The sequence below is a fragment of the Pelecanus crispus genome, chromosome 2, assembly GCF_030463565.1.
Source record: "Pelecanus crispus isolate bPelCri1 chromosome 2, bPelCri1.pri, whole genome shotgun sequence".
Classification (NCBI taxonomy): Eukaryota; Metazoa; Chordata; class Aves; order Pelecaniformes; family Pelecanidae; genus Pelecanus; species Pelecanus crispus.
In genome coordinates this window covers 127153893-127166483 of record NC_134644.1, presented here as the reverse complement: position 1 = coordinate 127166483, position 12591 = coordinate 127153893, and the positions used below count along the sequence as shown (strand labels likewise).

Sequence of the window (12591 nt, the reverse complement as noted above, 5' to 3'; positions counted from 1 at the left end):
CTACCTACTCAGAGTCTTTTCTTGCTACAATTTAAAGGGCTTATTTCTTGTCCTGTCCATATCAGACATGCAGGGTAACTTACTCCCTTACGTTTTTCCTATCTTTTATGTATTGGAAGACTTGCTATATCTAAACTCCATCTTCTCTTCCTTAATCCAAACACGTAATTCATACCAAGTTCTGTCTTATTTTTATCTCCCTGATAATTTTAAGCACTCTTCAATTGGTCCTATCCTTCATGAAGGTGCAGTGCCCCAAACAGAAGGGAATAGATAGGTTATTCCTGGTGATCCTACAGGCAATTTCCGAGTAATGACAAAAGAGGGCAAAACCAAGGATGGAACTAGGGTCAGAATTTAATATAGCAAGAAACCAGGAGAATTAGAGAGAGAAGCTTTTTTCTGTGAGAATCAGCAAAAATTTTTAAAACACATGGCCTATTTAAATATCCCCATTATGACCATGCAGGCACCTACCTCTTGGGAAAAGAAAGACACAGGGATAGTGTGGCAAGTTCCTGGGACTGTGTTAGGAACAAAACCCCTTGAACAGAAGATGTAAAAACCAGTTAGGAAGGAAGGCAGTACTAGGTTTGACTTGAACCAGTGGGGAAGCAGCAGCTGAAAACATTGAGGGTTCATGAAGGGTTGATTCTTCATTTTTAGGAAGACAGGGGAGAACACAAAAAGAAGAAAATCAGCTTCAGGAAATTAAACTTCATCAAACTCACCCACCCGCCATGCACAAAGACATTTCTGTAGTGCCTTAGTTTTGGCTGGGATAGAGTTAACTTTCTTCCTAGTAGCTGGTATAGTGCTGTGTTTTGGATTTGGCATGAGAATAATGTGATAACACACTGATGTTTTAGTTGTTGCTAAGCAGTGTTTATATTAAGTCAAGGATTTTTCAGCTTCCCATGCTCTGCCAGGTGCACAAGAAGCTGGGAGGGGGCACAGCCAGGACAGCTGACCCAAACTGCCCAAAGGGCTATTCCATACCGTATGATGTCATGCTCAGTACAGAAACAGGGGGGAGTTGGCCGGGGGGCAGTGACTGCTGCTCGGGAACTGGCTGGGCATCGGTTGGTGGGTGGTGAGTGGTTGCATCACTTGTTTTTCCTGAGTTTTTATTTCTTTCTCTTCATTGCCATTTATAATAATAACAACAATAATAATTATTATTTTTTATTTCAATCATTAAACTGTTCTTATCTCAACCCATAAGTGTTCTGACTTTTACTCTTCCAGTTCTCTCCCCCATCCCACTGGGGAGGGGGAGTGAACGAGCGGCTGTGTGGGGCTGAGTTGCCGCCTGGGGTTAAACCACACCAACAGACAGGAAACCAGCTTGCTCTTCCGTGAAGGGGTGGCACTGAGCACTTACATCAAAAGCACGGGAGTGCTAGTGCCTTTTCTTTGTTGACACCTAATTAGAAAGGTGTCTGTGATTAGACAGCTACTAAAACCAACACGAGGAACAAACATGGAAAAAATTGATTAGATGATAATTAAATAAATTAGATGTTCTCAAATCAGTTAAATCTGTTGAAATTCACCATAAGGTATTTAGAGCTGACTAGACTAGTCTCAGAATTATCAATAGTCATTTTTGAGACTTTGTAGAGGATAGCAGTGATTCTAAAAGACCAGAAAACATGTAGTGACTAGCTTTAAAAAAAATGAAAAAAAGACAGGGCCAAGGAAGTAGAGATGCAGCAACTGAATTTCAATTCCCCCAAAATATGGAATAAAAATAATTTGGAATTATTTAGTAGATAAGAACTTGAGTAATACATTGACCTGTCAAGAACAAGTTACTTCAAATCTATCAAAATATTCTTTATGACACAGCAGCAGATCCTGTAGTTAGAGAAGCAGCAGTAAGTATCATATAGCCCGACTTAATGAGTCTTTGGACATTGTTTCTCATGGGACTTTCATAAGCAAAGAAGAGAAATACAATGCTGCAAAAGGAAACAAGTTCTAATAAGCAGATGACACTAAGCTTGGAAGGGCTGCATGCATGCTGAAAGACAAGATTACATGTTAAAGCAATCTTAATAAATTTGAGAAACTGTCTGCAGAAGACCTGAATACAATTCAGTAAGGGGATTTCTAGACCTTAACAGGAATAAGTAACAGCAGAAATACAAGATGAAGAACAACTAGTGAGGCAGCAGAACAGTGGAAAAGGAGCACTGAGGCTAGAGTGGATCATACTCTGACTAGTAGTCTATGTCTAAGCAAAATCAGCAAAATCTTATGCTAGGATGCATAATCAGCAGGTTGCGAGTCTAGAAATTTACAATGGGTCAGGGAATTGTTTTCAAAAGAATGGGACAGTGGATGCTAGGAAGGAAAATACAGAGCAGTGTGCACTGGAGTGAGTTGCTATTTTCTACATCCCAAAAAGGGTTGCCTTAAAAGTTTTTACTCCTTCTAGGTAGCAGAAGAACGGCCTGCCTGCTGACCATTTTACAAACAACTGCCACAACAGGAAAGATATTTAAAAAACAAAACCGAGCTGTACACCCCCAAGATATAGGAAACTGGGTAGGTGTGTATTTCCTCTCACAGGACACATCAGTAAGTTTTTATTTTAATTTCTAACATATATCTGCTTTATAACTTCAGAATTTTCCTCCTACTGTATTTAATTATTTGAGTAATTAAAAAAATGAATGTGCAACTTGATGTCTTTATTGCAAACAAAGAAGAGGCTGAATAGTCTGACAGTGTCTTTTTAAAGATGACACATAATGACAATGAGATTTCTGACAATCATACGTTATTCATTCAGATTTACTACTACAGCAAAAAGCTTTAGATTAATTAATGCTGCAACATATTTAAAAAATGACTAAGTCAATTAATCTCTTTCATCTATAAATGGAACGGTAGAGAGGGGAATTTTTGAAGAACTTCATTTAGGATTGCCAAGGTTCTACCAACAATGATAATCATTATAAAGGAATAAGTAAAGTATATTAAAGTAGTAACGTATCACTGGTACAAGTTAAGACTTGAAGAGTACACAAATCAATACAGAATAAAATATGCTAGTGCCATTCTACAGCTTAGACCAGGTGAGTGCACATCATAAATTTACATCCCTTGCTCATCTTAGCTGGCTGCAGCACAGAGACCAGGAATGATCATCTTTAGTAACAGCAAAGGTACCATGCTGGCAGAAAGGTACTGAAAGAAATTGCAGAGCTGGATAAAGTAAATGGGAGACTGTAAATTCAAGGACTGTGAAAACAAAACATTACTTACGCACTGAGGCCAAATCAACAAATATGTGTTTGAAGTCAAATACCTTATTGGCTCCTATTAAGAGTTAGGCACTCAGGTAACTTTACAGGTTTGCGCCTAATCAATATTAAAATGCAGCAGAAACACAACTTTTACATGAAATCAGAAGTTAAATGAGAATCCAAATACTTTAAAAAAAAAAATCAATACAGAATCAACATTTTTTGGTTTTACAACTGCAGAATTTAGAATTTTTAGGCTAATCAGTTTAGGATGACCTAGCCTATAACGTAGCACAATGTTTCAAGTAGGGAGTAAAGAACATTGAATTTGACCCTTCTCAGTTATCTAGATACTCATGACCACATACGGCATCCTCCAATCTACTACACATTCACACATACCATACCATGAATAAAAATCTGAATGTATCTGAATTTTCTTCCTATTTGCCTGCAATTCTCAGTTTCTTAGTAACTGAAGAAATGAAAGAAGATCTAGCTTTGAACCTCTTTAAAAGAATCTTTCTCTTACTATTAATTCTGCAGCAATTAAAAACGGCTTCCACATTTTCTATATTTAAATAATAAAAATGCTGCCTTCATTCCCTCCCATAGGTTTTGCACACAAAATTTTATTCATGCCCTGCTCAGAGAAACAAGAATTTTTAAAATTACAAAGAAATGCTATTACCAGGCATGCGAGCCTCTCCCATACAGTTGTCTCATATCACAAGACGTAAGAAGAAGCAATCTATTCACTGCTGTGAGAAACAGTATCTTAATAAAAACAGATTTCCAAAGTTGGGTTTTCTTGCTTTTTTGTTGTTGTTGGATGCAAATCCTTGCACCATAACACACGTTTGGACATTCATTTTCAACAGTTTTCACCCCCTCATTTCCTTGGCACCCTTGCCAAATATACTTGAAGCAATTTCTTGACAGGAACTAAAGCATTTTATATCTGTAAAAGGTGGCAAATTCAGCTTCGTCTTGCATACCATCTCTTTTGCAATTTTACCAAAATACAGCTATTATAAGCATGTTATGAGGCTACCAACAAAGCAGTCCATGGTTATATAGTGCAAATGATCACACAGAGTGTTCTCTTTCTTAGGAACAACAGTGAATTCAGTAAAATTACGTCCCATCGTTACTTCTGCTTCACCAGAATAAACTCAGAAGTAACAGACATAATGCATTACTACTCCTCTACATGGGCTTTGAAATTCTCTTGTCCTAGATTTTAGGTTCCACTGTAAAAGGATGTAATTAAAATAATAGCAGATGTCTCCCTTTGCTTTCAGACAGCAACAAGTATTAAAACAATTTATTAGAATAGAAAATTTTTGCTGTAATATTTGGAGAAGACGAAACTGCATCTTGTAGGAGACCCCCACCAACCAACTAGTTTTTCCGTACTTTACTTCCTGCCCAAGTTTCCATCTGCAGGTCACTAAAAGACCTACCAAGTATTCATCCCCTTTGAGGAACAAGAAGCTGCATGCCCATCTGAACCAGGAGTCAACAGAAGACAACTGTTGATTTCCATAGGCTCTGGATAACCCAGCTATCCCCTAAAAGCTTAATGATTATAGTTGAAATCTACACCCAAAGTATGCTGTTATTTAGCAACTCAGTATCCAACCTCTCCAGTGACACAGACTAGCTCACAGTGTTCAAACACCCCTCTCCTTCCGTTCCCAATTCTCTATCGGCACAACCCCCGTTACCACAGGCAACACCAGCATGTCATAACAGAGATTTAAGTACCAGACCACAAACCCAAGTGAGAGAAGGAGTGCATCCAGCTCCATCTCACACTTTCTCCATGCACATAGTGGCAGAGGCAACCCAGTTGTCAAGCTTCAGTCCTTAAGCAAAAATGAGATGTAACACTGGGCTACCTGAGCAGATCACACTGCCTTTCTAAAGAAAGGCCACTGGACTGGAGCTGGCCCACAGACTCCTTTTCGAAGGTACAAAGTTAAGCCAGTCACTAATGATTTTAAAAGCCTTGAGCTAACAAACAAACAAAACCCATCAGCTGTATTTCCCACTTTGGTACTGGAATTCGATTCAGCCATTAACCAGCACTTTACTTTTTGTAAAGATTATATACCATTCCTAGATGGTTTTCAAAGAGAGAGCAAAAATACAGAGTGTATAAACACTGACCTTGTTTCTTTTAACCCTTCTTTCTGAATGACTTCCAGTATTTGTTTTGCAGTCATTGGTGAGTTGGGGTACTTTTCCAATGCCTGAAAAAGAGATCATAAATGTGTAAGTGACAAGACGTAGCTGTCCTGTGAATCTGAAAGGTTATGCGATCATGCAGTTTTTATGTAGTCATTTGTGAAAGGCAGGGAACGGTAGTGTTGAGACTGGAGTCCTCTGTCTGCTGGAAGGCCAGATACAATCCAGGAAACTGCAGCAAGAATAAGATTTACTTGCAGCTTTTGTGCATCATCTGCTACATCTGCCTGGGAAAAATTCTTACCAGGTTCCAAATAAAAGAGTTGAAATATGCAACTAATTTTATGACACAGCAACGGAGTTCCTTTCAGGCAGGAGGGAAAAAAAAACCAAACCAAAACAAAGAGACAGCTAGTCTTCTTTTTTGATTTTTATTACTTTAGAACTACTTGAGGTCATTTGAATATTCTACACTTAGGTTTTGTCATGACCTCGGGAACGAAGTTGGCTAAAACCTTCCATTTGTAGAACAGGAGCTTCTGTGATAATTGACACAGATAGGTTTCAATTTAAAAATGCTTTTTGTTTCTAAAAAACTATGAAAAATGAAGTAGTCAGAACAGTCACAGCACACAAGATGCTACATGACAGAGTGCAGTATATTTTTCCAGTTCAGCTCAGTTTTCCACTCCTTTGCCTTTTCCAATTGAGCCCAAAGTAGCCCACTCCTCTTTCCAGATACAACCATCTTGTACACATTTTTCTGGTTTTCCACTTCCTTTTTGTCCCCATCAGTTTTAAGCTGTTAAACAAACAGCCACTCTTTTGCTCACGTAAAGTGCCAGACTGACAGCCCTGGAAAATGAAACCTTTCAATCAGCAGTAAAAGGTGCAGCACAGGCCATGGCAATCCAGCTTCCCAGAGCATCTTGCCAACATATCTCAGCCAGAACTTGCATTTCTGCCCTGGGTAAATAAGAAATCAGTTTGGTCTCCAAATTCATCTGATCCTGAGCTTCTCTCTAGTAGTTACCAAATGACGGCAATTGTGAAAGTAGCGACTACTATGTGGATACCTGCCCACTAGGAACTAGAGACACCAACACATTGTATCATGCAAGTCATCAAACTGTGAAGGGTATTAGCCAGGGCTGTAATTCAAGCAGCTCGCCTAAAGCCAAAGCCTCCCTACTCACTACAGCTTGACCAGCTCAGCCCTCTCCTGCCATTTTACAGTTCTGATTTACTGCCCATTCTCCCCTTTCGCAGCCAAAACACAGTTTACCAAATCCTTCGGTTCTTCATTATACATGAGCTTTGTATCCTTTATCTTCCAGTTTCACAAAGGAAAATGCAGAAGTTAGGGCTGCACTAGAAAGGTCTGGGAGCTGAACTGAGCTTATCTCACGTACATCAATAGGCAAGATTCAAAAGGGACCCGTCAGGAAAGGAAAACCGAAAGGTGATTTGAAAGGAGAAAGAAGAGTGGGTAGGAAAGAGTACGGCAATGAGTAAGGATGGAAGGAACTGCACAGGGCTTGGAAAAGGGCCATTGCACAGCAAGGGAAGAGAAATGATACGGTGTATTAGCGACAGAACCACAATGACACATCGGAAAAATGACAATGCATATAAAGATTAAGACTAGGATGAGAAAAGATTAATGGTGTGAAGAGACAAAAATGGAAACTTTAACCTTTGGAAAGAAGACAAAGGACAAGGTAAAATGAGAATACACCAAAATAAAGGGAAAAGAAGAGAACTGAACTGGGAACATTCCAGAGGGCAAACTGGAAAGGACAGAAGAGGAAACTACACTGTACTGGACACGGCTATGAAGGAAACTGTGTGCACTTGAAAGTGGGGTTACTCACTGTGGAGGATTCCCTGTTTCTCTTCCTGAGTACAGGCCCCTCAGCACACCTGGGCAGCTCCTCCCTGCAATTGAGAAAATTTGGGTAGCCCTGTCCCCTTCTCTACGACATCACATCCTACTCTATAAAGTCAGTAAAAGTGCCAAGTATTACCACGTGAGTTTGACGATAATGGGAAGGAAGCAATAAAGCTACGCAAACATCGAAGTCACCCTGTTCTGGACAATGGGAGAAGGGAGAGCAGTTTGTGCTGAGGAAGCTGCACTGAACTGGTTGTGGAAACAATGGCCAGACATATGGATACGGAAGATCATCTTCACCGAACAACAATGAAACCAACAAGCAGGATGCATAACACCACTACAGAAAGTTTAATCAAACCCACAAGGCAGATTTCAAATACCACAGTATGAAGTGAACACATTCAGGGTATAATGACAAACTGAAATGTAGAGTATGTTAGACAGGCTGAAAGCGCTGGAGCAAACAATTGCCCATTGTGTGGACTTGTTTTACGCCGGACATGTAGCGTGGGCTGCAGTTCATATACCCCATGAATTTAATTCTGTTCATCTAACCCTTTAAACCCTTTAAAGCCTGTTATTTAAAGAACTGTTCATACCCTAACTGAAAAGCATTAATTCTCCAATTCAAACACTGCTTAAGTTGAAAACCCTGTTATTGTGTACCTGATTAAGTTTCTTTATCAGAATGAAGATTAATTTAGCAGAGAACCTTCATAAGGATGTTTTTTTCTGCCCCTCCCACCATGCTGGCATCCCTCAGTTTTAACCTAACCATTTATCACAGTAAGAAAATAAAAATAATTACTTGTAAAAACATTTTAATGATAATCTCATTTTCTTCCCCCAGTTATGGAAAACAGCATCAGAATATTATTTAAGAGTCTGTGAGCTAATGAATACACTGAACTGATAATTGCACTAGTGTCTCTTGCCTCTGTATCTCACCATTAACACCGCTAAAAGCCCGCAATCCCTTTTGCTTTTCTCAGACTTTTAAAAATAATATTAGAAATTGAAACTGAATTACTAACAGTGCCTTAAAGCAAGTAAAATATTAAAATGCAATAGCATAGTTAGGTCATAGACTTCTTAGTCAGAAAAAGTAACGCACATCAGAGGAGGAAGCCTTTATCTGTTTTAAGTATCTTTGTCCTTCCTCCCACTCCATCCACCAACACTCATATCGTATATGGGCAGTGACTAATAGTGCTGAAATTAAAACATGCCAAAGTACTGTCATGAAGAGTATGATTGTTTCGATGTATTTTGTTAAGAAGGACAATGGTGGAAGAATGGTTTGCACTGACTGCACCCTCTATCACAGAGGATCAAATATGCTCTATTTATTCCTGCCATTCAACCACAGCCTTAAAAAGGGACAGCCGCTAAATAACTGGGACAAATAATTTGATACCCATCAGGACAATCTGGAAGAGAACAGAAGTAGTCATTGCACTGAACACATTCTTGGTGTTCATTCAAACCCTAGTTAATGGCTCAAAGAGAAGACAACTCAGATCCTACCAAGAACAGTGGAAATCAAACCTTCCAGCAAATGGCAGCAGCCTGACAAATTGGTATGTTTGTATCCCCTACATGTATCAACCCACTACTTCAGATGTTAAATAATTACCCAGATGCCACAAACACAAACATTCCCAGTTTCATTGGAAAAGTCATGTCAGTTATATGGGACAAGAAGAAATCCAAATTCCTTTTCTCGCCATGGCATCTATCATCTTCTGTGCATCGACAACTGCTCAAAAAAATCAGTTGCCACACTGGAGAAAAGACACTTTCCAGTGAACTGTTAACAAGAAAACTCTAGAGCAGAGCCAAGACTCTCAGCTTCACATAAGAGAGAAATCCTGAATGCTCAGCTCACCTACAAAATCAGAAGAGAACCTCTATATAATTGATGGAATGTTTAGTTTACCTTATATACACAGCTGCTTGCGAATACCTGAAATCAGATCAGCTCAATCGTTTGCATTTCAGCCACTAGAGGGAACACAAGCAGAGGGACAGCACGAAGAAAGGCGAACTAGAAAGTCGGCCTTTTTGCCACCCATGAACATTCCTGCAGAAAGTGGGAAGCTTTGCCAGAGAAGCAGCCACCACTCCTGCAGCTATCAGTTATCATGCTGACAGAAAACGATTCTTCTAAGCACGAACCAAGTGTGGTCTGATACTGTGCTGTGGTCCAAAAAGCAGCAGGCAGATCAGTCTAGTGGGCTTGTTGATGCTGATTGTGTGGCCAGAGTACAGTTAGCTGGAACTGGCCTGAGCCTCTTCCATTTCTGGAAGCTGCCTGCAGGGATCTGAAGGTCAGGTAGCTGACAAAAATCAGGAACATTTTATCAACATCTGCTTGGTCAAACTATAGGCTGAGCTGCTACTCACAAACTAAAGCAATTCTCTTTAGAACATCACTTAAATAATTCGGGAGGAGAAAGAGGAACAGTACAGTTATTGCCAGTGCTCCCACACAACTAAAATACAAGTCAGGCTGAACTGCACAATAGACTATCTTCACTGCCCAAAGACAGCAGGGTGAATAAAAGAACAGAAAACTAACTTTCCTTCTCCTAAGCAGAAAATATATGTTATTTTCTAGCCACCCATTACTAAATAAATGAATTGAAAGATGGAGTCCCAAACAGGGTACAAGAACAGCATCCTGGAAAAAATCCAGCATTGTCTTTTCCAGCTGCTTGTGTGAGGTTAACAGGAGGACTGACTTCTATTGTGGGAAATGCCCCACTCAAATCTTTTGTATTCATTTTTGATTAACGGCTTTAGTCATTGGGGGATTATCAGCAGCCTGGTAAAAGTTCAAAGCCCTTTGTGTGAAGAAAGATGGGTAAATGGTTAGGAGAGGAGGGTAGGGTAGGGTACAGAGTGGGGGAAGAAAGGAAGTGCATAGAGATGGATGAAGAGGAGAAAACAGCAAGAAGATTCTGAGGATGGAGGGTACACAATACATGAAAAAGAGGAAAGAGGGATGAAAATAAGAAGGGAAAATGCACTACAACCTTATTTTAACATAAGTTCTTAAACAGATATTCATGGAGCTCTTGCTGATGGTGATTAAGAAAAAGGTAAAGAGTAGTTTCCAAGTACTAAAATATTAAAAGAAGCTGAAATGGGAGTAATAATTCTCCTGATAGGACTTTTGTCTTTGAGCAGCTGCAGTTACAATAAGGAAGTTATAAAATCCAAGTAGAAGAAGGTGCATGTCATAAGACATGTCTTTCACGGTAGCTCCATACTATGAATTTGTCTCTGTAATCCATGCATCACTACAGATAAGAAAGAAAAGTAAAATCAGGCAAGGAAAGGAACAAAGATGCAACATGAACAAGAAAGCAACACATAAAAATACCTAAACCTGCTGAAATACATTAAATTAAGTTTTAACACCAGTTACGTGCATGGTTGTTAGTCCACACTTTTTTAAGGTTCATAGGGAATGCTACTGACCTGTGGAGCTCAAATGGTTTAAAGTTGTCCTCGTTTCAGCTGGGATAGAGTTAATTTTCTTCCTAGTAGTTGGCATAGTGCTGTGTTTTGGATTTAGCAGGAGAAGAATGTTGATAACACACTGATGGTTTACTTGTTGCTAAGTACGGCTTATGCTAGTCAAGGACTTTTCAGCTTCCCATGCTCTGCCAGGTGCACAAGAAACTGGGAGGGGGCACAGCCAGAACAGTTGATTTAAATTGGCCAAAGGGCTATTCCATACCGTATGACATCATGCTCAGTAAACTGGGGGGAGTTGGCTGGGGGGCAGCGATCGCTGTTTGGGAACTGTCTGGGTATCGGTCAGCAGGTGGTGAGCAATTGCATTGTGCATCACTTGCTTTGTATATTATTATTACTATTATTATTATATTATTATTACTACTACTATTTTACTTTATTTTATTTCAACTATTAAACTGTTCTTATCTCAACCCAGTAGTTTTTCTCACTCTTACTCTTTCGATTCTCTCTCCCATCCCACTAGGGCAGGGGGAGTGAGCGAGCGGCTGCGTGGTGCTTAGTTGCTGGCTGGGGTTAAACCATGACAAAAGTACACCCAAGAAACATTTTTCCCCAGTCCTCTTTCAGTCAAAAGCACTTTACAGTTCCTTTAGCATGAACTACAGGGAACAACTGGGAGAGTGTTTCCTGCAAAAGAATTTCTACTGTAGAATTTGTTTGCAAGTCAGTCTGAAACCGCCTAGCTTTGCTAACCTGCCAGATGCGTAAGGCATTATCATCTCCTAAAATACTGAATGAAAGGAAAGGGCTAGAAAGAAGCTAAACGATTTGTTTGTTCATTCCATTGCTTTGACTGGCTGGTTTGAGGCTTGTTCTGGGATGTCTGGACCCTTTTTTTTTTGTTGTTGTTTTTTAAATTTGTTTATAATGTCATATTTTAAACTGATAGAAAGGCAGCAACAGTGCTTTGGAAATTCCAGATGAACTGTACACTTTGACATTTTGAATTCAAAAGAAATTGGATTACAATTCAGTTAAAATTAAACATACAATTGTGTTATTCCTTTAAAAGGCACAATCTCTAACAGCAATGACATCTTGCCATTGCTAGTGGCCTCATACATCACACCAGAAAACATAGGGTAAAGTTTTCAACCCTAAACAACTGACTTATAATAACTTATTGATCTGCTCTGACATACTGAAACAAAAGGAAACCTTTGTATTTCTCTCTTTACTAATGCAATCAGCCTGTCCAAGCAACCAGGAACTTTCACTTAAAGGCTCTGTCAGCACAGATCCATAAACACCTTGGTGACTGTACAGGATGAACCCAGTGAGCACACAGAATGCTATCAGATTTCTGTAAGATCAGGATCAAAGATACATACCCCAATGAGCAGGATGTCAAACTTGCTACCCAGGTATGGGTTCCATTATTAGCAGCAGGATTACTAGCAATGACTTCGGTTCAAGCATGGAACATCCAGATTTTCAGAATAACTGCTCAATTCTGACAGTGCAGTCCAGCCTCCAGACTTCTGCTTAGCCATGCAAACCATACCTTTTCTTGCTTTCTATCACAATACCCCATTGCTTCTCACTCTGTCCAGCCTTTCTCTAGTCTCAAAGTTGACACTCTCATCTTTTGAGGTGTTGCAATACCCCAACTTCCGTATCTCCCACCCTTCCACATCCCTACTGAAATACCTTTCTTCCCTTGTCCTCACCACAGTGCACTCCCACAATACATTC

General features: G+C 39.7%; 1 protein-coding gene across 1 annotated transcript in view; it reads right to left on the bottom strand.

Annotated features, from left to right (window-relative positions):
• ASXL3 (ASXL transcriptional regulator 3) overlaps positions 1-12591 on the bottom strand; it is a 131804-nt gene that overhangs the window by 101396 nt on the left and 17817 nt on the right. Inside the window, exon 2 of the mRNA XM_075706121.1 lies at positions 5433-5515. Coding sequence (XP_075562236.1) covers positions 5433-5488 — 56 coding nt within the window. The 5' untranslated portion in view covers positions 5489-5515. The remainder of the gene's footprint in view (positions 1-5432; positions 5516-12591) is intronic.